A 27953-nucleotide genomic window follows, 5' to 3' on the forward strand; every position below is an offset into this window, starting at 1 on the left:
ATGGCCAATTCTAAGAAACTTTTCGTTTGGTCTTCATTATTTATTTTTTTATGATTTTTTAATTATTTGCCTAGTTATTTTTCCAACTTTCAAATGGAGGTCATTGACTTCATCTAAAAACAAATGCCCTGTAAAGCTACAAATGTATTTTTATTGTTATTTTTTATGATTAAGGCCCTTTCCTATTCATATTCCAGACTCTTATTCAAATGCATGGCTGCTAGGGTAATTTGTACCATTTTATTCTGCTGAATAAAAAGCTAAATAACTCTAAAACCACAAATAATTAAAAATGAACCAATTGCAAAAATGAACCAATTGCAAATATCAATCTCTACATCAGGGGTGCCCAAAAGGTAGATTGGGATCTACCAGTAGACCTTTAGCTGGCGATTAGTAGATCTCAAGACACTGTCAACAAACAGCTTGTCTATACCACCCTCCTATTTCATGCTTTTCATTCAGATATTTATTATGTTTATGTCACTTAAGAAATAGTTGTTTGTTAAACATAGCAATATAAATTTTCTCATAAATCAATATTTAAGTAATATTTTCCATGGAATAGAATGCTAACAATGCTTTTATAGATGTAGATCATAATAGGACAACATCTCCAGCAGTAGACCTCTCATTAGTAAATTATGAGCACTCCTGCTCTACATCATATTGAGAGTTAACTCAAAGGTGAACAACCCCTTCAAAAGGGAATAAGGGCTAAAACATAGAAGCCAGAATGGAGGTAAGGGTACAGGGGGGGGGCATAGAGAGGATTTAGAAAACTGGTGAGTTCAAGAAATGTTGTTAATTTTAGCTGTGACAGAGTGAAATGTACGATAAGAATAAATTAACATGGCAGTATCAGTGAATAGTAAACAGGCCGCACCTAACATTTCATGAGCTAGTATTCATCACATTTTGTCTTTTACAACACACACAGCTTCTAATAAAATGGAGCTAAACCTTGTGACATCCTGGGGAAAATAATATGCATCATGTTTGATGAGTAAGCCATGGCGGTGTACATTTAGTGGTAAAGCAGAACACTATTGGTAGTAGTATAGTCAGCTGAAAGTATAGAACACATCAGTAAAGACCTTTACACAGTTGTTTGAAAGTACATTTGGTGCTGTGCTCATTTACAAAGCAAGTGCAAAGTGCACTAATCAGATGCAAATCAATGTTTTACTCTCAGTAATGTTTTTCCAAAAACCCCAGCATAACTAAGGTACCTGCTAAGTAGCATCTGCTGTAATTTGTGCTATTATATGGACACTAAGTAGGGCCCTCTTGTGTGTGTGCAAGTTGTGGTGCACAATTCCATTTTGAGGATAGCACCACTTAATTCGCAGCCATGCATGTACTGTCATTATCGGCATTAATTGATTTGGCACAAGTTGCATCCATGGACCTTAGCAGGAGACGCCTGTAATTACTTTCAGGTTCAGGTTGGTGGTAGTTCCAGAGTCCTTTAGTGTCCATCATCGTTCCCTCTAAGCCATGCACTTGTGATGTGTAGGTCAGGAAAAACCTTAAGCTGCACCCAAATCTTAATTTGCACCTGACCTTAACTCAAAAAAAAAAAAAAACCCCAACCGTGGTCAACTCTTGGGTCACTTCAGGTTTTGGGTCAACCAGCACATCACTACTGCACAGACTAAAGAGTGCATTGTTACCCATGGTTAGAAGAATGTAGATGCGTAAGTACCTTTGTGAATGTGTGCTTAGTTATGCATCCATTCTAGCATTTTTCACTTGGGCTTGTGTTAGTAAATAAGCCCTATAGAATCTGGGTCAGGCCTACACACTTTGTTTGGCTAGATCTCAACTGTAATATACAACAAATTCTATGACACCTTATAGCTTCCTTATCTGTCCCCCAACTCTATTTGATATTTTTCAACTAGATTACCCACCTTTGCTGGCAGGTCACCCCTATGCTGTCCAGCTGTAGGCAGAGTTAGGTGTAAGTGGATTTCTGGCTGCCAGCTCTTTGTGTTCCCGGATGTGTAAACCATGTTACTGTTGAGGAGAAAGTATATTCATGTATTTGATCCATAATTATTTTTCAGTAATTCTGACTTATTTCTATCAATTTTCATAGGAAGGTGTCAGTATGACTTTATGTCCATCGCTTGTTACCGTGTTAAGATCTGCATTGAGGTTACTCTAGTCCCACTCCCATTACATCCACCAAAAGCTTTCTGGACTAGCTGCTGTTCCAATTATGAAAAGCATTGGCCTGCTGACCAACAAAGTAATGACATTTAACAGAACTTTTGCTTCCACAACACCATTTACCAAGCATTCTGATCCACAGGTTCCACACAAAAAATCCGATGAACAAATCTGTTTACTAATGGAAGCCAGCATCTGTCTTCAGTAATTGGATAATTTCAATTTCAACTAAACATTTGGCCTATTTAATGGCCATTCCCTATTTCTGTGAGAACAAAGGCCAAATAGATGAAAAAGTATAGTATGTAAAGAAAAGAGACTAGGAGAAAAGAGGTTGAGTGAGGAGAGGAAGAAAAATAGTACTAAGAGTGGGCCCCTGGTCTAAGATTAATTGGTGGGACCCTGGTCTAAGGCTTTTGGGTGGGCCTCTGGTGTCCCAGTCTGACACTTAGAGATTTATTATACCCCAAAGCTGCTAAAAATCCGAAAATACTCTACTCAGCTAAAACCTGTCGAGGTTATATAAAAGTCAGTGTCCCTGAAGATGTTTCTTGACATTGTGATCTGTGCTGGTTTTTGTACGATAATCCGAAAAAGTTGGGGTTTTTTGGCGACAGCTTGAAAAATTCAGGCCGTCAGACTCGAAAAATTTAAATTGTCACACACTTCTGTCGAGACTTTTCCCGCACTGACTTGATAACTGAGTTAAATTTGTGGATTGGAATTAGGTTGAATTTGTTTTACGGTAATAAAAAAATGAGATAAGTTTGAGTTTTAGTAAATTCCCCCCTATCAGTGCCGGCACTTGATTGTTGCTAATGTCTAAGTATTAGTGAGTATAATGTACTGGAAAAATGAAGCCGGAAGGTTCATGACAATGTTTTTCCTAGCAATAATTAAAGTTCTTTCACAATTTAGAGTTAGTTATGTATGATCTTGTTTTATTAAACATAGTTACTATAGTCCACTATTAAGGAAATTGAGTTTGCCTTTGTCTGCCTAGGTGTGTGTGTGTGCTATGTGCTCCACAGATTTGTTGTCTGACCAGTGAGGGTGCACCCCTTTGACTGAAGTTTCTTCCATTGTACCATGTACTTTGCAATGCCTAATCAGATGTTTGAGATTAAATAATTAAAGTAGATGTCACCTCTCAATTCTTTGGTGGTGTCAATATGTAAGGCTACTGCCTTCGACCTCAATCTCTAACCTGGATTCCCTGGGAATTAAGTCTGACCCAATCGCTAACCTGGTTTCCCTAGGAAGTAAGTCTAACTCATTAATCTACAACAGTAGCCTAGAGCCACAATTCTATGCAATATCCTTGGTTATGCACATGAGCAGAACATGCTAGCCACTTGGTGCATGCATATATGCACACGCTGCATGTGAACAGGGAAAACACTTTTGCAACAAAAAATGGAAGAGCAATTTATGCTGGCAAGGAACTGACTGTACTGGATGTCTTCAATAGCATAGCTACTACACACACCACACTGCTGTCCGCACCAGCATCAATTGGCTTCCCATATGTTAAGTTGTGTAGTGTCATCAGCCCTTAAAACCTTTTCCTGCGTGACCAGACCGAGTCTTGTTATGCAAATGGATGTGATTTTCTCATAGCAGACCAGAATCCACTCATATTAACCAGGCTGAACCATATGGATCATTTATGAATTCATATTTATTTATTTCCCCCCCCGATACATCTAAACATAAAAACAAATATAACTGTATAAAATATGCAGAGTTTAGGGTTATTTTAATAATAATTAAAACATGAATTATTATTGCTTTTTGTTACTTATATAATATGATAACATGTAAGTAATTATTAACAAATATACCAAAATATGGTTAGCAGTTATATATGTAATAATATGATATACAGGCAATTACCCCTTACTACAAAGGCATGGCACAGAAAAATATTTGTCAAGGTAAATCAGGCACTGTTAAAGTGAGACAATAATACATACAGCTTTTAATTCTAAATCTATTTCATGTTAATAGTGATAGTGTAAAGGAGAGACACATGCACAGTTATCAATTCATTTAAAGCAGGGATCCCCAACCAGTAGCTCGTGAGCAACATGATGCTCTCCAACCCCTTGGATGTTGCTCCCAGTGGCCTCAAAGCAGGTGCTTATTTTTAATTCCAGGCTTGGAGGCAAGTTTTGGCTGCATTACAACCAGGTGTACTGCCAAACAAAGCCTCAATGTAGGTTGACAATCCACATAGGGGCTACTAAATGGCCAATCACAGCCTGTATTTGGCACTCCAAGAACATTTTTCATGCTAGTGTTGCTCCCCATCTCCTTTAACTTCTGAATGTTGCTCACGGGTTCTAAAGGTTGGGGATCCCTGATTTAAAGAGATAAAGGAAAAACATAACTAGCAGAATAATCGACCTTCATTTTAAATCCTTAACCATAATTATTTCAGTGTAAATTTCCCTTTAAGCAAACTTACTGAAGCCATGATTACTTTGCTGTTCTGTAGAATTAAGTTTAGTTGATAACGGAGCCTTTGGAACAAAAAGATTATTCTCAATTAAATAGTTTGGATTTCTGTCTTTTTGGAATTTTTTGACAATATACTCAAGACTGGATTTAATAGGGCCTCTAAGGTTGCACTTTTACTTAAAAAGAATTGGTCTTCTGCTAGTTAAAATGGTAGGATGAGACAAGTCTTATTGTTATTGTTTATATCACCATCATCTCTTGCAGTGCTTATAAATGTGCACTATAACTACTATGTTGTTATCACTTGAGAAAGGGATTTTGGTCCAAAAATATGTTGTGCTTCTTTATACACCAATAAAAAGTATAGCAGCTTAAAAATGTCTGAAATTTGGATCTGATAAGAGTAGGGCTTTCTTAATAAATGGCACTTTTTTCTCAGTACAACATAGTACTGAACTTCAGCATTCCACACCTACATATTAATTGTTGTAGCTTCTTTGGAGGAGGGTAAGACTGTGGCAAACTTTAGTGCTGCAAGAATGGTAAGAATGTATTTGGTATGCTGATATAGAAATATAGAGGGTAGGAGGGGCATTCCACATACAGTCAGCTATAGCACTAGGGCATCTTCCTGTACCCACTAATATACAGTGCAACTGGGTGCAGGGGAATCTTACTAATAAAAGCATTATATCCAAGCTCCAAAAAAGTGTATAGGTCCCCTTGGAAACATTTCTATTTATAATAAAAAGCAATATGGGTCCAACAAATGAAACCACATGAGACCATTGTTACTGAAAGGAGGTAGGATTCTATGTGACTGTATTGTTCATGCATCTGAAAAGGTAGGACTTCATGGAGGCCCTTGCCGGTCTACTTCGGTTGACTAACAGAGATATGTGCCTAACCTGGCAAGTTTAGAATCACAGCCAGACAAATATCTCATTCTGATTGGTTAATATGGGTAACAGCACTGGTACAGGTTTGTCCAACAGTAGTAGTCTAGAGACATTTACTGGAGTGAGAAGGTCACTAAGCACAATGAAACACTGTGATGGCTTTATGTCAATATTAAACTCTAAAGCAGTTAGTAAATGGATACCTAGCCTGAATCTAACCTAGCCTGAATCTAACCTTACCAACACAACCTACTTTTGGTTGAGCTATAGGCACAATCTGTTATGTGTAAAACAAAAAAAATCTATTTCAAGGGCTTACGTTCCCTTCTCAATGCATTTGTTTAAAGGACTGCCCTTTATACATCTGCTAGCAGTTCCCTTGAATATCCAAATATGGATCTTCCCTATGGATGGAATGTTAGACATACGCAGTAGACTAAAACTCACTAGAAGCACATATGCAGCCTCTTATGAAATGGACACCACTTCTTGCATGGAACACCTTAGTAGAACATTGACAGTTTCTATAAAGGGAGGGCAAAGTTTTTCAAAACATTATTCTCGTTACTTTGTACCCCGTAACCCAGCATTGTCGTCAGCTTGTGGAAATATACAGAAATACATGTGGATGTTACAAGCAATAGCACCGAAATAACTAAAGTCAGAATCTACATTAAATCTCTATCATGTATCATCTATTTCTAATGATTGCAATTATTACACATTCATTCTGCAACTGACCATTTAACCCTACAGTTATTGTGGGCAATTTATGCCCACAATACAAAGCTGCTAGTGGTTCTTCCAGTTCTCTCAGGTAATAAAAATGCTTTATTTTTGTTGGGGGTTTTATCCTACATTCTGCTTACTCACTTGAATTTTGAAGTCTGTATGAATAGTGTAATAAAAACACATGTATATTTGTACCCGAAAACCTTCTATTTTATATAGATATGTTTAGAGTATTTATGAATGCTCTTTGTGACTTTTAAACTAAATTCCCTATATTTTGCTATTAGACACAAAACTACTACTAAGCTTTTTTACTACTATATAATCCAAGATTTTATCATTTTGAATTGAGAAAGACATCAGAGAGCTGAGGTAGTACTTGAGGCATATACCTGAAGGAACTCCTGCGACAATGCTGTACTTCAAAGACCACAGAATTTTACATTCACAGCTTGTTAGTCAGGGAGATATACACAGCGGTACATCTTTCTGAAGGGGGTTAATTTTTAAATTTTCCCGATTAATAACATGAAACAGGTAGCCAAGGAGGCATCGTTTTATTTTCTAGAAATTTGGCTGCATTTGTACCAATACAGTATCAAGGCACACTAATGAATGTAAATCTTGTCAGATATAGCACCAGGCATGTGTGTCATAATCTGCATTCGGAGCCACCAGTAGTAATCCATGGGGTGATACCGTGTGTAGGGTGTAGAAGCAGTAAGGGCATGAGTGATAGCATCAATGACTTCAGAGGTATCCGTTGATCCGCTATTGCAGTAAGTGTTCATTCTGGCAATTTTCTCATCAAAATACTTTCTGCCATAATCATTCTTTATGACTTCAGGGAGCTCCTCCCACATCTTGTCACCAATAGCTTTAATTTTTTCTGGGCTGTACAGGCTGGTGGCAGCAATAAAATTCCCTGGCTCCACCACACTGACCTTTACTCCAAGGGGATGCATCTCATAGCGAAGGCAGTCAGAAAAAGCTTCTACACCAAATTTGGTGATGCAATAGGGGGAGCGAGCAGGGTTGGCCATACGACCCAACATACTGCTGATATTCACAACACGGCCTGAGAAGACAAGATCTACGTATTAAAAGATACACAAGTACATTTATATATATATATATATATATATATATATATATATATATATATATATATATATATATATATATATATATATATATATATATATAGCAATTAGACAGGGACCCGCACTCCAATGTTCAGTGAAGAAAATTAATATTTATTCATACTTGTGCATCCAACGTTTCGGCCCATGCCTGGGCCTTTATCACCTTGATAAAGGCCCAGGCATGGGCCGAAACATTGGACGCACAAGTATGAATAAATATTAATTTTCTTCACTGAACATTGGAGTGCGGGTCCCTGTCTAATTGCTACATGCTTGAATTTTGACCCAGCACCCACAGTACCTTAAAACTGGATTAGGGTGTGAGCGTTTACCGGCGCATTACTGAATTTCCTGTGACTTTATGTCTGGGTCTTTTAATCCACTGTGAGATCCAATCAGAATACCCTCAGTCAACACTGACACTCTTCTTGGGATTGGAAATCAAGTGGGCCATATGATTACAATTCTTAAAATCTATTTTACAAATATTTTATTTGTTATTCTGCACACAACTCAATCATGCAGTCCCAGACTGACAACAATAGCTTGACGTGTCAGGGTTACATTGGGGAAATTTGCCAGTTAGTGGGTATTGCAGAATTAATTGCTAATAATAAACCTATTTGTGAAAGAGATTTATTAAGCATTCAGTTTAGTTTAGGTAAATGTCCATAACTACGTCAGTTCTCATGCATTACACAGATTATTTCCATGTAAACTAAACTGATAGGTACTAAAAGACTTAGTAATAAAGGAATGTGAATGTATCTAAAAATTGCAGGTTCCTGTTTGCTTACCCACTTACCGTGCTGCATAAGGCTCAACTGCTAGAATAGAAATGTAAGGTAACTATAACCTGTATGACCTGTAACTAGACTGCAGAACTCTTCATGCTCCCAATTTCTGTGAAGCATGGATGCAAGGGAGTCGGGTAGTAGTAAAATAATAAGTGCACAGATGGAGGGCTATACGTTTTACAAACAGGCTTTTACAGTAATTTTTTACTAGAAAGGTAATTATTATATGCACATACATGCACACATTGATGCAAGTTGTAAATAACTAACAGATCCACAAAGAAAAATGCAGTAAATACAGAGCATAAATGTGTTGATGCAGTTTGAAGCATATGCAGAACACAAACCACTATATTTGTACCTTTGGCCCTTCGGATAAGAGGGAGACAAGCTTTGGTAACACGGACTGTACCCCACAGATTGACTTCAGCAACCTCTTTGTATGTCTCCATGCTGGTGAATTCTACTTCTCCGAAGGTAGAGATTCCAGCATTATTAACGACGCCCCACAAGCCTGAAAATGAACAAAAAGAATGCAGAACAAAATAACACTATTTTTTGCTTTAATCAGAACAAAATAACATCAATCTTTTAGGACAATCAAAGTCGCTGTGGGAGACTAGAACATGAAAACATGCCAGTTAAAGGGTACCTATATCTAAAAATCTAAAGCCCCCCTTGCCCACACACTCCACTCCAGATGCCTACACTCAGTGAGGGACCGATTATGGATCACATTCCTGTGTATACTCAGCAAGCAGCCATGGCATTTGCTTAATATGAACTTGTGCATCACCCAGATCCTGGGAACAAGATTTTCTGAATAATTATTGCCTGACCTGCAGGGCCAGGCTATTATTATTTAGGTGAATGGAGGTGCAATTGCTGGTTGGAGATTTAAAGGTAGCAAATCACTGGCAATCACATTGTGTTATATTGCCCTAAACATTACATAACATAAACAGAAGGTGGTAATTGTATTAATGTCATTCTTTAGCCATTATCATGACTAGCCTGACTTTGGAACTGACCCCTTTGCAATACTCTTGCCCTATGCAGATCATTTATTTACATCCTTAATCAACACTCACTGATTTTACATTTACTTCATTTTAGATATTGGGAAGATACTTACCCTTTTCAGGATCCTTTAAGTTTTCCCTTATGATTTCCACACCCCTGTCCACCTCATCCGGCTTTACAACATTCAGCTGAAGTGTTCTCATTCTGTCACTCTTCATACTGTCCAGCTCCTTAACACCTTCCCCTTTGTCCTGTGTGGGAACTAATGCTTTTAAATGCAATCAAACATAACATGCACCAAGAAACCCAAGTTTTATTGGTTCAGTATATGATCATGTGATCAACATGTAAAATGTTTTCAAAAAAGTTGGGACACTGCGTAAAATATAAATAAAAAAGAGAATTGGACCTATAAATATAGGGTAAAACCTATATTTAATTGCAAATAGCATAAAGACAATATATCAAATATATGCTTATTCTGAATTTGATGCCAGCAATAAGGGCATGTTTCCAACTGTGCTGTGCAGCTCTTCTTTTAACAACACTCCGTAACCGTTTTGGAAACAAGGAAACGAGTAAACTAATTGCTTCATCGTTTTGAAAACAAAATGCTGTCCCATTTTTGCCTGATACAAGATTTCAGATGCTCAACAGATTGGGGTTTCCTTTGTCACAGTTTTCCTTTCATAATGTGCTAAATATTTTCAGTGGCTGACAGGTATGGGCTGCAGGAAGGCCAGTTTAGTTGTTGTTACATTTGAAGTATTCCGATTGGCATTGTCTAACTGAAATAAGCTAGGACTTACTGCTACCCACTACCAGTCACATGATATAATACATGTGCCAGTATGTACTTCGCTGTATATTAGGGATGCACTGAATCCAGGTTTCGGTTCGGGATTCAGCCGAATCCTTCTGCCCAGCCGACTGAATTTGCATATGCAATTATAATGCAGTAGAGCATTGTTTTTGCTACAATTATTACTTCTGCCATGAGTGCTTTCATTATCCATATTTTGTATCAGTTCTTTGTTAGCATATATATGTGTGTGTGCCTGGAATGCCACCTACCACATATATATATATATATATATATATATATATATATATATATATATATATATATATATATATATATATATATATATATATATATATATAAATATATATATATATAATGAACTTGGAATGCCAGCACCCATTGCTTCATATTGTATGTAATGAGATGGGTGTGACATTACCCACTGATTCTCATTGTATACCACCTAGCTGGAGTCCCAATACCCACCTCCTCTCACTGTAACAAAAAAAAACCCTTTGACTGACAGTACCTACTGCCTCTCAGTGTCTAATATAGTTTGGAGTACAAGTACCTGCTGCTTCTTACTGTTTATAATGTATTTTGGGTGCTAGCTCACGTTATCTTTTATTACCTTAAACAGACATCCTGCAAACACAGTGAATCCTTTGCCATGTAGATGCTTTGCCAGTGAAAATCCAAATCCAGAATCACATCCTGTGACAAGTACAGCTTTACTTTCCTGTTCAGAACAACATGACATAATTAGCATATACAGGTATGGGACCTGGGGTTTTTTTCCGGATAACTGATCTATCCTTAATTTGGATCTTCATACCTGAAGTCTACTAGAAAATCATTTAAACATTAAATAAACCCAGTAGGCTGAATTTGCCTTCAATAATCTTAGTTTGGATCAATTACAAGGTAGTGTTTTAATATTACAAAGAAAAGTGAAATCATTTTTTAAAAATCTGGATTATTTGGATAAAATGGAGTCTATGGAAGACAGCCTTTCTGTAATTCAGAGCTTTCTGGATAATGGATTTCCTCATAACGGATCCCATACCTGTACTTCAAACTGGTTTTGGGGGTGGAGTTTTGTTATGTTTACAAAAGTGTATGTTAGTGTCTTTACATACCTCAGCTGAATGGCTTGCAAAGGGACGATTCCCAACTGCCGATTGTAGAGGGACGGACCATTTCTGCATAAACCTGGTGGACCCCAAAAAATGATAACTTATGAATACTACTGTCTTTGCTAAACAAACTGTCTTTGCCAAGCATTTATGCACAAGCTGTACTGAGTTCATAAAGCTCAGATACCAATTGATATTTAATATTATGCAGAGTGAATATTCAGTATATACTACTAGGGATGCACCGAATCCAGGATTCGGCCTTTTCCAGCAGGATTCGGACGAATCCTTCTGCCTGGCCGAACCGAATCTGAATTTACATATGCAAAATAGGGGCGGGAGGGAAATTGTGTGACTTTTTGTCACAAAACAAGGAAGTAAAAAATGTTCCCCTTCCCACCCCTAATTTGCATATGCAAATTAAGATTCGGATTCGGTTCCGTATTCGGCCGAATCTCTCGCGAAGGATTCAGCCGAATCCAAAATAGTGGATTCTGAGCATCCCTATATACTACATTAGTGGAACATTTCATACAGAGTTGGGATATAAAACTCTGTGCAGTCTTCACAACAAAATCAACCATGTGACTTATGACAGTAGTTTTTAATATGATTACTATCTTATCAAAGGCCTTTGAATGATTGAGTCTTTTTTGTGATAGGTGAACGTGATTCACTTATAATTTTTTTTCAACTGTTCTATGTTACAATGTTACAAAACATACCGATCCTAAAAAAACAAATACAATTTTATACTGTATGCTCAGTTGCTTTGAGTTACCAGGTTGGGGGCAAAGTCTACTGTTGTTTGCATATAACAGTGTGTCTGCCAGCTCTTCTCTTTCCAAAACATTAATTACAACTGGGAATTACAAAATGACATGACAAGTTGTGTGTATGAAGTGCACATTCGTATGATCCTATGTATTGGTAGGCTGATGAGTGCCCCTGATGGTCACTTGATTATATTATACCCCTTTCTGTGACAAATGTCTCTTTCTGAAACGCTCCTATTCTTGTTTTATTTTTAAATACTACTAGACTACATGAGTTTATGTGTGTGTGTCTATCTGTGGGTGCGTGTCCTATCTATCTATAAGCAGGCAATGCCATTTGTATGTATGTGTAATCCCGTGATAGTCAAGGCAAGTTATTCAGGGCAGCGTTGTCCAACTGAAGGTAACCCTCCATATGGTTATTTTTTTGGACACCCACAGCCTGCTCAAGAGTTTCTCAGCTTTCTATGTATCATAAAATGTTATTCTCCTCTAGCCTTTGAGCAAAAGGTAACTTGGATAACTAACCATCTATTTCCATGCAGGCCTGGACTGGCAATCTGTGGGTTCTGACAAATGCCAGAGGGGCTGCTATAAGATGCCAGAGACAGTCACTATTTAGTGGGCTGGTGGGGGCTGTTTTGGGCCTCTGTGTACCTGAAATGCCAGGCCTATTTTAATTCTCAGTCCGGACCTGCTTCCATGACATAGCAGTGACCTCTGCATTTGTCTATAGCGTTATGTAGGGCACAGAGTCATGTGTACTGATAACATACCTCAGATGGCTTGCACATGCTCTCACTGGCACATGGCTGCTTGCCATAACTGTCCCTGCACACAGCATGTCTCCTGTCGATTCACCTTGACACCTACCGACACAAACAACCAAGCTCAGCAGTTTCAACTTTTCATTTTACTTTGGGAGTGGGACTTCTGTCGATATATTTAGTACATGATTTTCCAGAAGCCTAATTTCCCAGAAATATGTAATTAGTAACACAATTATAATTAGTAATATGTCATTAGACTGCCTCTGGCTTGTGTTCTTTCTGGCTGATACAGCACACAGGCTTCCATGGATTTCTAAAAGAATACATAGTTACATAGTAAGTTAGTTAGGTCGAAAAAAGACACACGCCCATCAAGTTCAACCGTTTTACTCTATTTTAACCTGCCTAACTGCTAGTTGATCTAGAAGAAGGAAATGACACATTTGAAGCCTCTCCAATTTACCTCAGAGGGAGAAAAATTCCTTCCTGAAAGATGTGGAATTGTCTCCCTGAATCAGTTGTACAGGCTGATACATTAGATAGCTTTAAAGGAGAAGGAAACCCAGTCGGCACAAAAACCCTCCCCCCCTCTCCTGTGTTGCTTCCCCTCCCTCCTCCCCCCTGGCCTACCTGTCTTGCTGGGCAAATGCCCCTAACTTGTTACTTACCCTTCTGCGCAGATCCAGTCTACGGAGTTCATCGACGCCATCTTCTTCCAAGTGATCTTCTTCCTGCTTTGACTGGCGCATGCGCAGTAGGAGCATTTTGCCGGTACGGATCTACTGCGCATGCGCCAAAAGTCACAAAGTGAAATCGGAAAACTTCCTGACTTTTGGCGCTTGTGCAGTAGATCCGTACCGGCGAAATGCTCCTACTGCGCAAGCGCCAAAATGCCGGTCAAAGCAGGAAGAAGATCGCTTGGAAGAAGATGGCGTCGGTAAACTCCGTAGACTGGACCTGCGCAGAAGGGTAAGTAACAAGTTAGGGGCATTTCCCAAGCGAGACACGTAGCCCAGGGGGGAGGAGGGAGGGGAAGCAACACAGGGGAGGGGGGGGAGGGTTTTTGCGCTGACTGGGTTTCCTTCTCCTTTAAGAAGGGGCTTTTTAGCAAGTGAGGGAATACAGGGTTATGGAAGATAGCTCATAGTACAAGTTGATCCAGGGACTAGTCAGGTTGCCATTTGGAATGTAAAAACCATAAGTACATATACTTATGATAAGCTATAATAACCAGTCCAAATAGGCAGAATTTGAAGTGATATGATCTACTCTACGTTGTATGGGGTGGAAATAAACCAGAGCAAAGGGCATTAAAGTAAAGCTGAGCACAGAGGGAAATCTAATCACGTGTATTTGGGATGTTAGGGGCACATGAATGAAATGATAAAAAGAGCGGCCTATGGGCAGTGAGAGAGTGCGGCCAGTGTGAGCGGAGTGATTCGGTGATAGCGCAGTCAGCAAGTCATTGGCCATATGTCTACTAGAGTTCTACTGGCAGCGGCAATGAGGATGCCTTCTACTGTCTACTACTACTACTACTACTAGCGCTAACATTTACACTGCTCGTGCTACAGACGTTGCTATAGTAGAATTTGGCGCTAAATGTATAACGCAGCGATGTCATACGAATAGGAATAACGCGTATCAAAAGCCTACCCGAAGTCTCCGTACAGCTCCCGCCTGCCCTTGACAGCGCACAGTGGCTGAGCCCAAGGCTGGAAGAGGCGGAACGCTGCTGCCTCGGAAGTGATGAGAAGACCCTGGCCACTCCTCCGCTCTATATCAGGGGCAGCACTAGCGCTGGGTTGAGAGAGAGCGGCGCAATGATGGGCTTCCGCGTTACCCGTGTCAGGGCGCTGCTGCTTGTGCTCCTGTCCCTCGGGCTCACCCTGACTCTTGGCTTTGGACTCCCGGAGGCGCTGAAGCTGCTCTTCAGGTTTTTGGGGTTCCCCAGTGATAGTGTGTCACATGGGATTGTGCTGCTCTACGCGCTGTTTGTGCTGTGGGTTGCTATGCCAACTATACCTAGGGGCACGCTGCCAGTGAGTCATGTCGCTCAGTCCTACTGTCATCTACCGACATAGCGCTCTTATACGGCTTATTATAGATTCTGCCGACTGTATAAAGATCTGTATCTAGTGAGGAGGAATCACATCAGTAACATTACATATAGCTGCACTGGCACAGCCACTCTCTGTGTGTCATGCTTCATTAATCGCTCAGTCTCCGCTAACTGTCGCACAGCGGCTACATGCAGTGTAAATACTGTGTGTAACAAGTTACTAACAACTCCTGTGTGTAACAACTCTTGTGTGTAATAACTTCTGTGTGTATCTCTTGTGTGTTACAGCTCCTGTGTGTTACAGATCCTGTGTGTTACAGCTCCTGTGTGTAACAACTTCTGTGTGTATCTCTTGTGTGCAACAGCTCCTGTGTGTAACAGCTCTTGTGTGTAACAGCTCTTGTGTGTAACAACTTCTGTGTGTATCTCTTGTGTGCAACAGCTCCTGTGTGTAACAGCTCCTGTGTGTAACAGCTCTTGTGTGTAACAGCTCTTGTGTGTAACAACTTCTGTGTGTATCTCTTGTGTGCAACAGCTCCTGTGTGTAACAGCTCTTGTGTGTAACAGCTCTTGTGTGTAACAACTTCTGTGTGTATCTCTTGTGTGCAACAGCTCCTGTGTGTAACAGCTCTTGTGTGTAACAACTTCTGTGTGTATCTCTTGTGTGTAACAGCTCTTGTGTGTATCTCCTGTGCGCAACAGCTCCTGTGTGTATCTCTTGTGTGTAACAACTCTTGTGTGTATCTCTTGTGTGTAACAACTTTTGTGTGTAACTAACGCATCCACAGACATTACTATCATCTTGTATGTATTCGCTTCATCTGAATATAGTTCTTTGGTGTTAAAGGGGCGCTACCATGATCGCAAGATAATGAATAGAAACTTCGTTGCAAGGAAATTGGGAACTTTCAGATTATAATCAATTAAAAATGTTGTACTATTTCTGCAATAATGTCAGGGCTAAATTTGTTGTTCATCTTTAAATTAACTTTTAGTATGATGTAGAGAGTAATATTCGGAGACAATTTGCAATTGGTTTCTGTTTTGTTTTTTTTTTATTATTGGAGGTTTTTGTTTATTTTGCTTTTTATTCAGCAGCTCTCCAGTTTTCAATTTCAGCAGTCTGGTTGCTATGGTCCAAATGACCCTAGCAATCACGCACTGATTTGAATAAGCAACTGGAATATGAATAGGAAAGGGCCTGAATAGAAAGATGAGTAATAAAAAGTAGCAACAACAATACATTTGTAGCCTTACAGAGCATTTGTTTTTAGATGGGTTCAGCGACCCCCTTTTGAAAGCTGGAAAGAGTCACAAGAATGCAAATAATTCAAAATCTATATAAAAAAAATAATAAAGACCAATTGAAAAGTTGTTTACAACAGACAATTTAACGTATTACAAGTTAACTTGAAGGTAAACCACCCCTTTAAGACAAGGGTCTCCAACCTTTTTTACCTGTGAGTCACATTCAAATGTAAAAAGAGCAACACAAGCATGAAAAAGTCCCTTGTGGTGCTAAATAAGGGCTGTGATTGGCTATTTGGTAGCCCCTATGTGGACTGGCAGCCTACAGGAGGCTCTACTTGGCACTATACTTAGTTTTTATTCAATTAAAACTTGCTTTCAAGCCAGGAATTCAAAAATAAGCGCCTGCTTTGAGGCCACTGAGAGCAACATCAAAGGGGTCGGAGAGCAACATGTTGCTCACGAGCTACTGGTTGGGGATTACTGCATTTAAGACATGTCTCTAAATATATCATCCGGGCAACAGATCAGTGATGTATCAAAGCTATCAAAAGCATTACATGGAAAGAGAGAGATTACTGGCAGGGTAATATTGAATGGTATTTCGGAAACAGCAGAATTTGTAATGGATTATATTCAGAACGTTGCATATTACAAAGAGGTGAGGCTTTCAGTACACTTTTGCTTTCATATTTGTTTTCCTTTGAACAAATCGTAGTTTTGCAAAGTAACAAAACTGCACAGCCAAAATGAAATGTTTTAGGAGCTGAGGGAGTTCAAGATCACTTGATAGTTGGGGGGGGGGGTCCTGATCACAATATATAAATGATAACAAAGCAGCAGGTCCTTAACTCATGGACAGGCTGGTATAATGGGAGCTGAAGTTAAACATCTAAGTAGCCACAGACAGACAAGCCTGGTGATGGGTGTTTTTAACAAACCTGGAAGATAATGGAAGGTAACAGCCCAGAGGTTGCCTTTCCTGCATTAGGCCATAACTCTTTAAATACTAAGTAAGAAATAAAGAGCAAATAAGTTAATTCTAAGTTGAAGAATGAAGTGTCTCTCTCATTGGTATAAGTGGAAGCTGCCTGGCCAGACAGTGTTCAGCCTAAAAAGGCATATTTGCAGGCTTAAAAGATCAGAGATTCTTGAATAATATAATGTGAAGGAATATTGCATTTATTCTTGCTATGGTTTGCCTAATATGATTTATGTTTGTGTCACTATACCTATAATCCCGTACATTCTCTCTTGGAGAGTATACTAATCCGATATCTTGCTCTGCTCTCCAGGTGGAGGGAAAGGAGGTGCTCATCACAGGGTGTGACACTGGATTTGGATTCGCTTTGGCAAAACACCTGCATGAATTAGGATTTACGGTATTTGCAGGGTGTTTGTTAAAGGTAGGTTTCTGGGTGGAGAGTCCTATTAAAAGGGTCCCAAACACTTTTTTCAGTTGTTTTCTGATCGTTCACAAGAAATAAACTTTTTTTTTTTTACAGTTTCTCCAAAATTGAAGTGTAAAGTGTAATGTTCCTGTCTCTGGTGTTTCAGTCTGGCAGTTTAGTAATCCAGGTGCAGGATCTGAACTTGCTACATTGGTTGATACATTTCTTTAAAGGGGCTGTTCACCTTTTAAATTAACTTTTGCAATTGGCTTTCATTTTCTATTATTGGTGGTTATTTAGCTTTTTATTCAACAGCTCTCGAGTTTGCAATTTCAGCAGTCTGGTTGCTAAGGTCCAAATTACTCTAGCAACTATGCATTGATTTGAATAAGAGACTGGAATATGAATTGGAGACAACCTGAATAGAAAGATGAGTAATAAAAAGTAGAAATAACAATACATTTGTAGTCTTACATGTAATTTTGTTTTTCAATGGTGTCAGTGTCCCCCATATGAAAGCTGGAAAGAGTCAGAAGAAGAAGGCTATAAAAACTATATATAAAAAAAATGAAGATCAATTGTAAAGTTGCTTATAATTAGCCATTCTAAGTTAACCTGAAGGTGAACCACCCCTTTAAAGTGCTGTAAAAATATAGGATAATGATACTTACTCAGACATTGCCTGCTGGTTTGGCCTCTCTTGACAAGAATTTTCAGCTGACTGCCTTGCTTTATCTGAACAGATCATAATTAATAGATATTCATCTGTCCGAGTGGAAAATACCAACAGTTGGGGGCTGCATTGGCTGTTCTGTTTACCTGCAACCAACTCTCCCCCATGTGATCTGACTACTGGACTGTGGAATAAGTATCCAGTAAAATTTAGCTCATTGCTCCTAAGTGTGCAAAGGACACCGTGATTGGTGACCTGGCAATTAAAAGAACACCGAAGAAAGGGAATTATTGTCAGACTGCAGTGTTGTTATTGAGAAGGCTGATCCAGATTAACTATTTTTTTAATAGTACAGATTAACCTTTTGAATCTGCAACATTCTCTTAGGCTTTGCCCATAAATTTCATTGTTCAACTCTCCTTTTTGTGCCCTGAAAATCCCAGGGTGCACAATCCTCATGTGCCCTTGAGCGCTTCTGTTCTTCAGGTTTATCTGCCACAATCATTGCAGTCCTGCCACAAGCCGTAAGCTCACAGAGGGCAGGGCACTTTTCTGGTTTTGTATGATTCTCTTTTTGCAATGTTTGTATTTTCACCCAGTGTAGGGCCTGTCATTCAGAATGCATGGGGCGTGGGGTTTTCCAGATGAGGGATCTTTCCATAATGTGGATCTCCATACTTTAAAGCTACTAAAAAAAAAACATTAAAATATTTAAAAATAACTAAATCTAATAGGATTGTTTTCCCACGAATTAGGACTCATTATATCTTAGCAAGTACAAGCTACTGGTTTTTTTTTTACAGAGCAGAAGGAAATATATCTTAAAATTTTTCATTATTTGATGGAGTCTATGGGAGACAACCTTTCTGTAATTTGGAGCTTTCTGGATACTGTGTTACTGGATACCTGTAATAAAGAGACTGAATTGTGTAGGTCACTGCTGCTGTATTGTGAATTCCACAGTATTTAACCTTTTAAATGCCACAGATCGTAGAATCTACGTTCTGTGGCAAAGGTACTTGAAATGCCACAGAACGTAGATTCTACGTTCTGCAGCACTTCCTGGTTCTCGAGCCGAGGAGCGGCTGTTAGAGCCGCTCGCTCCGTTCCTCCTCGATCCCCTGCCCCTAGGCAACGAGCAGAGCAGGGGATCGAGTGGCCCCTGGGGCGCGATCGCCCAGGGGCCCAAAAACAGCAGCAGGCACGTGTTACTTACGTGTCCTGCTGCTGCAGCCTACACCGCGCCGTCGATCTCCGCCCCCACAGCACAGAGACAGGATATCTATGCATATTGGGCGTCAAAGTGTTCAGTAGACCCCTGGCGTTCATATTTAGGATGTTTTATGCTGATACGTTATGAAATGTGGGGCATATAATGGGGTAAAATTCAAGCTTTCTGACAATTTTCAGAAATTTGATAAAAACCGTTATGTTCAGCATTGCTTTGCAGTTTGGCAGTTTGCAGTAGAAACACATATTTACCCATATTGGATTCGTCAGAATGTGTACTTTCTGAAAATATATGGTTTTCTGGGGTCTCTGTACTGTTAGGGGGGTCTAATGTCGCATATTACACACACCAGGTGCTCATATTGCAGCAGCCAGCGCGTCAGCCGTGAAAATGTATATACACTATTGTCATTTGGGGGTCTCTGTGCGCCGCATAGTTTGGTATATCTATGCATATTGGGCATCAAAGTGTTCAGTATACCCCTGGCGTTCATATTTAGGATGTTTTATGCTGATAAGTTACGAAATGTGGGGCATATAATGGGGTAAAATTCAAGCTTTCTGACAATTTTCAGAAATTTGATAAAAACGGTTACGTTCAGCATTGATTTGCAGTTTGGCAGTTTGCAGTAGAAACACTTATTTACCCATATTGGATTCGTCAGAATGTGTACTTTCTGAAAATATATGGTTTTCTGGGGTCTCTGTACTTTTAGGGGGGTCTAATGTCGCATAATACACACACCAGGTGCTCATATTGCAGCAGCCAGCGCGTCAGCCGTGAAAATGTATATACACTATTGTCATTTGGGGGTCTCTGTGCGCCACATAGTTTAGTATATCTATGCATATTGGGCATCAAAGTGTTCAGTAGACCCCTGGCGTTCATATTTAGGATGTTTTATGCTGATACGTTACGAAATGTGTGGCATATAATGGGGTAAAATTCAAGCTTTCTGACAATTTTCAGAAATTTGATAAAAACCGTTATGTTCAGCATTGCTTTGCAGTTTGGCAGTTTACAGTAGAAACACTTATTTACCCATATTGGATTCATCAGAATGTGTACTTTCTGAAAATATATGGTTTTCTGGGGTCTCTGTACTGTTAGGGGGGTCTAATGTCGCATAATACACACACCAGGTGCTCATATTGCAGCAGCCAGCGCGCGTCAGCCGTGAAAATGTATATACACTATTGTTATTTGGGGGTCTCTGTGCGCCACATAGTTTGGTGTATCTATGCATATTGGGCATCAAAGTGTTTAGTAGACCCCTGGCGTTCATATTTAGGATGTTTTATGCTGATAAGTTACGAAATGTGGGGCATATAATGGGGTAAAATTCAAGCTTTGTGACAATTTTCAGAAATTTGATAAAAACCGTTATGTTCAGCATAGCTTTGCAGTTTGGCAGTATGCAGTAGAAACACTTATTAACCCATATTGGATTCGTCAGAATGTGTACTTTCTGAAAATATATGGTTTTCTGGGGTCTCTGTACTGTTAGGTGGTCTAATGTCGCATAATACACACACCGGGTGGTTATATTGCAGCAGCCAGCGCGTCAACCGTGAAAATGTCTATACATATTGTCATTTGGGGGACTCTGTGCACCACATAGTTTGGTATATCTATGCATATTGGGCATCAAACTGTTTAGTAGACCCCTATGTTTATATTTAGGATGATTTATGCTGGTAATGATACATGGACAATACGATGCTGGAAAGTTGAAGCTTTGAGGCAATTACCAGATATTTCACCAAAACCGCCAAATTTGGCAAAGCCTTGCGACTCAGTAGTTTGGAGCAGAAAGGCATGGGTACCCATTTTAGATTCCGTAGAATGTGTACTTTCCAAAAATATATGGGGTTGGGGGGTAAACATATATTTCTGTGTTTTTACCCCACAAAAATGCAGTCAATGTGTTGATTTTTCATTAGCTGAAGTTACCCACAGGACAATTTGTATGTGCTAACTTCATTTTGGGGCCTCTAAATGCCATATACTTTGGTAAACTTATGAACAATGGCCACCAAAATGTTCAGAGGAACCCTGGCAATCATATTTAGGGTGCTTTTTCTTAGTACGTAATGACACATGGGTGATATGGTGCTGGGAAGTTGAAGCTTTGAGGCAATTTTCAGATATTTCACCAAAACCGACAACTTTGGGAAAGCCTTGCGACTCAGTAGTTTGGAGCAATAAGGCATGGGTACCCATTTTAGATTCTGTAGAATGTGTACTTTCCAAAAATGTATGGGTTTGGGGGGTAAACATATATTTCTGTGTTTTTACCCCACAAAAATGCAGTCAATGTGTTGATCTTTCATTAGCTGAAGTTACCCACAGGACTATTTGTATGCGCTAACTTCATTTTGGGGCCACTAAATGCCAGATACTTTGGTAAACCTATGAACAATGGCCACCAAACTGTTCGGAGGAACCCTGGCAATCATATTTAGGGTGCTTTTTCTTGGTGCATAACGATACATGGGCGATATGCTGCTGAGAAGTTGAAGCTTTGAGGCAATTTTCAGATATTTCACCAAAACCGACAACTTTGGGAAAGCCTGGCGACTCAGTAGTTTGGAGCAATAAGGCATGGGTACCCATTTTAGATTCTGTAGAATATGTACTTTCCAAAAATGTATGGGTTTGGGGGGTAAACATATATTTCTGTGTTTTTACCCCACAAAAATGCAGTCAATGTGTTGATCTTTCATTAGCTGAAGTTACCCACAGGACTATTTGTATGCACTAACTTCATTTTGGGGCCTCTAAATGCCAGATACTTTGGTAAACCTATGAACAATGGCCACCAAACTGTTCGGAGTAACCCTGGCAATCATATTTAGGGTGCTTTTTCTTAGTACGTAATGACACATGGGTGATATGGTGCTGGGAAGTTGAAGCTTTGAGTCAATTTTCAGATATTTCACCAAAACCGACAACTTTGGGAAAGCCTTGCGACTCAGTCGTTTGGAGCAGAAAGGCATGGGTACCCATTTTAGATTCAGTAGAATGTGTACTTTCCAAAAATATATGGGTTTGGGGGGTAAACATATATTTCTGTGTTTTTACCCCACAAAAATGCAGTCAATGTGTTGATTTTTCATTAGATGAAGTTACCCACAGGACTATTTGTATGCGCTAACTTCATTTTGAGGCCACTAAATGCCAGATACTTTGGTAAACCTATGAACAATGGCCACCAAATTGTTTGGAGGAACCCTGGCAATCATATTTAGGGTGCTTTTTCTTGGTGCGTAACGATACATGGGTGATATGGTGCTGAGAAGTTGAAGCTTTGAGGCAATTTTCAGATATTTCACCAAAACCGACAATTGTGGGAAAGCCTTGCGACTCAGTAGTTTGGAGCAGAAAGGCATGGGTACCCATTTTAGATTCTGTAGAATGTGTACTTTCCAAAAATATATGGGTTTTGGGGGGTAAACATATATTTCTGTGTTTTTACCCCACAAAAATGCAGTCAATGTGTTGATCTTTCATTAGCTGAAGTTACCCACGGGACTGTTTGTATGCGCTAACTTCATTTTGGGGCCTCTAAATGCCAGATACTTTGGTAAACTTATGAACAATGACCACCAAAATGTTCAGAGGAACCCTGGCAATCATATTTAGGGTGCTTTTTCTTAGTACGTAATGATACATGGGCGATATGGTGCTGGGAAGTTGAAGGTTTGAGGCAATTTTCAGATATTTCACCAAAACCGACAATTTTGGGAAAGCCTTGCGACTCAGTAGTTTGAAGCAGAAAGGCATGGGTACCCATTTTAGATTCAGTAGAATGTGTACTTTCCAAAAATATATGGGTTTGGGGGTAAACATATATTTCTGTGTTTTTACCCCACAAAAAATGCAGTCAATGTGTTGATTTCTGAGTAGCTGAAGTAAAGTCCTGAACAATTTGGATGTGCTAACTTCATATTGGTGTCTCTAAATGCCAGATACTTTGGTAAACCTATGCATAATGGGTATTCAGTGGACCCCTGGCAATCATATTTCAGGTGCTTTTTCTTGGTACCTAATATAGTTTGGGATATGCGGAGCAGCAAAATAAAACCTTTGAAATGATTTTTCAGAATTTATTTTTTTTTGAAAAACCGCTATGTTCAGACAAGCTTTTATGTTTGGTAGTTGGGAGTAGAGAGACATAGTTACCCATTTTGTAATCGGCAGAATGTGTACTTTTCAAAAATGTATGGTTTTCTGGGGTAAACCTACGGTTTCAGGATTTTTTGCCTTGGAATCTAAAGCATGCCGTTTTCTGCCTTAGTGCTTTCAAAATTCGGTAATATACTGCCGGGAGTTTTTGCTGTACAGAAATCCTAAATCTCCCTAAAATTATACATATCTGGTATTGGCACGTTCGAGAGACATAAGGCTTTCCAAATCAGTTGGATTTTCATCCCTAAAATGAAATATTTTTCTGGTATAAATTGATATACGATGAAAAATGGTAATTTTTCATTTTTTTTGGTATTTAGCACTATAAATTTTTTTGCACAGGTCGGAAATACATGAAAACTCAGGCAGATTTAGAAAGCTCAGTTTCTACCGAAAAAAACAATGTATAGTTTTCCTAGGTAAACTATAGGTTTCCCCTCAGAAAATGCCCCTAAAGTGAGAGAGCACAAAATGTTTCAAAAACGGCTGGCATTTCGCGTAACCAAAATGTGAAATTCTGCTGGCACTTAAAGGGTTAAGCTCATTAGGTTTCAGCGGCCATTTGTGTACTTACAGGATACAAATGGAAATGGAGCCGAGGAGCTACAAGGAATGCAGTCTGATCGCATGCATGTTTTCCAGCTGAATGTCTGCCATGAGGGAGAGGTTGCCAAAGCAGTGGAGTTTGTCAAACAGCACCTAAAGAATCCAGAAAAAGGTAAATGTGCTGTACTCGCTGGTGTATAGTTTGTAGGTTGAAACTGTATTCCCATTTGGAATATTTAAACTACATACATTCTGCAGTCTGTACCTTGCATAACAAGGGAGTCTCAGAAGATCAAAATAAACATAAAGTATAAACTGAGCATATTAAGATATATATATATCTTCATTCCATATTCATGATAGATTTGCCTAAATGTTTCTGCCAACTTCCAAGGGGTAAGGGAGTGTGCTGGCACTTCTTGACACTACCCTTTAATGAGGGTGATATAGTCCACAAGCACTTCCCCACTTATATAGTTTCCTCTCATTTGGAAGATTCATATATACTAATGGATGAATAAATATATATTTGCATCATAGAGGGGGGTAATATTTACTCCGAATGCATCAAATCAAGTAAAAATATCCCCATCAAAATTTTTACACTTTTGCCAGATTTTTCTGTCTTTTAGAGGAGCTGAGTCTCATTTTCTTCCCTGCAGGTTTGTGGGGAGTGGTTAATAACGCTGGCATCTCTACATTTGGAGATGTGGAATTCACAACTTTGGATAAATATAAAGAGGTGATGGATGTTAATCTGTGGGGAACTGTGCGAATAACAAAATCATTCTTGCCTCTTATTCGTCGAGCTAAAGGTGAGTGTAATCTAGCAAAACGACTGCAGGTGGGCCACAATACTTCATTCTGTTTGGTTTCTTATGTTATTTAAAGGGTTGCTCATAAAGAGATGCTGTTAGTTGTGGGAGTATAAGCACCAATGTCCATCCCAAAAAAAGAAACTATATAATCTGTTTTGCCTACAAATTGCCTTTGACCAAGTTTTCAGAATATTTAAACCCTCTGCCACATGAGATAGATGGGCAAATAATTAGAGACCCAACTTCATAGTTGATAGTTTCTAGTTTCAGCTATGTACAGATAAGTAATCCTATATAAGCAACATTAAATATACATGATAACAGGGCAGGTTAGCATTTAGCAGAAACCCAGATAGCATTACATAAGGGACACATAAGCAATTAGTTAATGATTTTTCACTGATGTGATAAGTGCCCTTTAAATACATTTCCCTACTGGAGGAGCAGGCTTATAGAGCAGGTTGCTTTTTGTTCAAAATATGCTGCTAATGAGCAAGCCTGAAGTCTCTCTTATTAAAGGGTTTCTTAAAGGGGCAGGAGGTGATGTCACTGGGGCATTGTTGTGACATGGCAGGGTGATAACTTCAGGGGCTATTACGTGGTGACACATCGATCAATTACAACGTCAATCTTGGGGAGTCCTGCTGGTTTTCCTGATTTGGAAAACAGGGCAGGCAGTTTTAACCTGGGCAGCCCATCTGAAAACCAGGCTGGCCGGGTCAAAACTAAACAGTTGGCAACCTTTATTGGGGGACATATTAGGCCACACTTTCGGCCGGAGAAACCATTTTCCACCAATAGGTGTCCTTTAAAGTGGTTATGCCCTATTGCACATTGTTTTCAAACTTTAGTAAAGTAACGCAGTATTGGAGTTATTTTATTTCTTTGCTGCTGGAAAGATTACTGGCACTTTCCATGCATGCATGGAGAAATCTATATTCTGGTAATGATGTGACTATTTGTTTCCCTGTTTATCTTTATAGCAGGGATTATAGATAAAAACTCATTAATCGCCTTTTATGATTTACTACACTACTGTTTGGAATGCATGTGGCTAAATCAATGACTGAAAAGAAAAGTCTGAGACAAAGTCAAAGCAAACACATATTCTGAACGTATAAACCATATTAATAAATTAATTCTGAACCTCCCATGTGACTCAAAATCATAACCAAAAAACACTGTTATTAAAAGTGTTGTATAACCCATGCCTTTTGAACACCCATGTTGAATGACAATATGCGACCTGTCGGTGCAAATGGGGCATATTATGGTACAATACATGATTTCACAGCGGATTAGCATTTTTCCCTCTGGCGTATTTATGCCAGGGGGGGGGGGAAGCAACATCTGACACTAAGATATGGTGTTTATTCACTATTTCTAATTCATAAATACTGTTCTTGTGTTTATTTTTAACTTATACAAATTCTTCTGTAAATAAATCTATTATATTTCTGAATCTTTTACTTCTCGACGCATTTTTATTATCTGTAAAGATGAATACTTTGCTTTCCAGGCCCACCTCTAGATTAGCGACTACGTAGTCTTTTAACACTAAATATAAAATTCTACCATACAAAGGTCAAAATTGATTTCAACTGCAGTCATAGGTGACTTTATATTGGCGAGATTTCAAGGATTGCTTTATTTGAGTGCAGCTAAGTTAATCACTAGCTTAGTAAGTGAATCAGGGAGTTAACTGCCAACTGTGAATAAGAGTTCACATGCACATCCAACTTTTATCAATGTATCACTGATAAAATGATCATTTGTCATTTGAGGGAGTGTATGAATAGCTATTTATTTAATGAACACTGATTTTGTTTTCAAGGGCGGGTGGTTTGTGTGGGAAGTACACTTGGAAGGATGTGCAAGCCATCGCGGTCTTGTTACAGCATATCAAAAATTGGAGTTGAAGCTTTCACAGGTTGCCTGAGACAGGAAATGTACCAATGGGGTGTAAAGGTCATTAATATTGAAGCTGGGAACTTCATTGCTGCCACCGAGCTTTTCACCAAGGAAGGTGTAGAGAGACGAGGAGACGAGATGTGGGAGGAGGCCTCGGACATAGTGCGTGCTGATTATGGAAAGACTCCTCTCGTTCATCAGGTGACCAGGATGAAGTCCATTGTTGTCTGTGGTGCAAAGCAAACAACTGATGTTCTAAATGCAATTACAGATGCCTTGAGATCTAAATATCCATACACACACTACACCCTCGCAGACACCTATTCGTGGATAGAGTTCCAAATTATGGCTCACCTTCCCACCGCCATTGCAGACTGGATTTACATTTCCTGACACAGTTTTGGTGTGTTTTTTTTATTTATTTATTTTTATTGACCACAAGAATTTTCCTATTCTATAGTGGCCAGCTTTCCCTGGAATCTTCCTCTCTAGTCCCTTTCTGCTTCATGTAATCATAAGGTACCATCCAGTCTGATGTATTCCAGCTCCTTTTGAACTTCAACCCCCAGTATCTCTCAGAAGTCATATGGAGAAAATAAATTGTAGTTCATGACTGTCTTGGGGTGGAAAACATACATGGGGAAAAAATGCAGCTTTGGAAGGATCACAGTGCTAGTGGATCTATGGCCAATTCAGCCATCCAGGTGGTGGAATGAATCTGGCTATCATCTCACATTGTTGGCTGTGCAGACGTAATCTGCAAATTAGTTTAAGAAAGTCAAAATTTCAACTATATTTCTCTGCTTTTGCACAAGCACCTTATAGCTTATCCCAGTTTCCAATTGACTCTTGTACTTAAATTGCCCTCTGTCTGTTACTATTGTCTTTTTATAGAATTGCTTTTTTACATTAATGAAGGTTTTTCATGCCTTAATTGCTTGACAGCGGTAGGACGTAAAGCCCCTGTTAAGATGGATGAATATTTAGTCTTTTCTTGTCCTATAATGTGCATTTGTTATGCAGTAAAGGTGGATTCATTCTTGGAATCTGTAGTATGTGTCTTTCTGACTATTTTTTTATTAAATTAAATAATACAAAATGTTAATTTATTTCTCTTGATAAAAGCTCCAGCTTGGGGCTGAATGGCCCTATTACCTG

The 27953-nt window shown here is 39.1% G+C and overlaps 2 protein-coding genes across 4 annotated transcripts; one reads left to right on the forward strand and one right to left on the reverse strand.

Annotated features, from left to right (window-relative positions):
• Positions 1–6814: 6814 nt before the first annotated feature.
• On the reverse strand, positions 6815–18177 carry LOC108716988 (D-beta-hydroxybutyrate dehydrogenase, mitochondrial). Of its 2 annotated transcripts, none has more exons than XM_041563302.1 (7): positions 18097–18177; positions 12731–12823; positions 11182–11254; positions 10674–10781; positions 9350–9488; positions 8576–8728; positions 6815–7350 (listed from the first exon to the last, which is right to left on the reverse strand). In XM_041563302.1, exons 1-7 carry the CDS (start codon positions 18171–18173, stop codon positions 6881–6883), a joined length of 1113 nt encoding a protein of 370 aa, XP_041419236.1. In that variant the 5' UTR covers positions 18174–18177; the 3' UTR covers positions 6815–6880. The 2 variants fall into 2 exon arrangements, with proteins under 2 accessions (XP_041419236.1, XP_018119127.1); XM_018263638.2 differs by lacking the exon at positions 18097–18177 and adding an exon at positions 14381–14505.
• Positions 14548–27841, forward strand: bdh1b.L (3-hydroxybutyrate dehydrogenase, type 1 B L homeolog). 2 transcript variants are annotated; one of them, XM_018263636.2, is made up of 5 exons: positions 14548–14766; positions 17330–17440; positions 24097–24238; positions 24729–24881; positions 26719–27841. In XM_018263636.2, exons 1-5 carry the CDS (start codon positions 14548–14550, stop codon positions 27186–27188), a joined length of 1095 nt encoding a protein of 364 aa, XP_018119125.1. In that variant the 3' UTR covers positions 27189–27841. The 2 variants fall into 2 exon arrangements, with proteins under 2 accessions (XP_018119125.1, XP_018119126.1); XM_018263637.2 differs by lacking the exon at positions 14548–14766 and adding an exon at positions 16444–16695.
• Positions 27842–27953: the final 112 nt, after the last annotated feature.

The sequence above is a fragment of the Xenopus laevis genome, chromosome 5L (assembly GCF_017654675.1).
Source record: "Xenopus laevis strain J_2021 chromosome 5L, Xenopus_laevis_v10.1, whole genome shotgun sequence".
Classification (NCBI taxonomy): Eukaryota; Metazoa; Chordata; class Amphibia; order Anura; family Pipidae; genus Xenopus; species Xenopus laevis.

What these genes read in the sequence shown, in the direction of transcription:
- bdh1b.L (XM_018263636.2), top strand. Translation starts at nt 14,548, where the DNA reads ATGATGGGCTTCCGCGTTACCCGTGTCAGGGCGCTGCTGCTTGTGCTC. An exon ending in TACCTAGGGGCACGCTGCCA is followed by an intron (nt 14,767 to 17,329) that starts GTGAGTCATGTC and finishes TCTGCTCTCCAG; the next exon opens with GTGGAGGGAAAGGAGGTGCT. An exon ending in TCTTATTCGTCGAGCTAAAG is followed by an intron (nt 24,882 to 26,718) that starts GTGAGTGTAATC and finishes TTTGTTTTCAAG; the next exon opens with GGCGGGTGGTTTGTGTGGGA.
- LOC108716988 (XM_041563302.1), bottom strand. Translation starts at nt 18,173, where the DNA reads ATGATCTGTTCAGATAAAGCAAGGCAGTCAGCTGAAAATTCTTGTCAA. An exon ending in AACCAGCAGGCAATGTCTGA is followed by an intron (nt 12,824 to 18,096) that starts GTAAGTATCATT and finishes TTGTGTCGGTAG; the next exon opens with GTGTCAAGGTGAATCGACAG. An exon ending in GCATGTGCAAGCCATCTGAG is followed by an intron (nt 11,255 to 12,730) that starts GTATGTTATCAG and finishes GGGGTCCACCAG; the next exon opens with GTTTATGCAGAAATGGTCCG.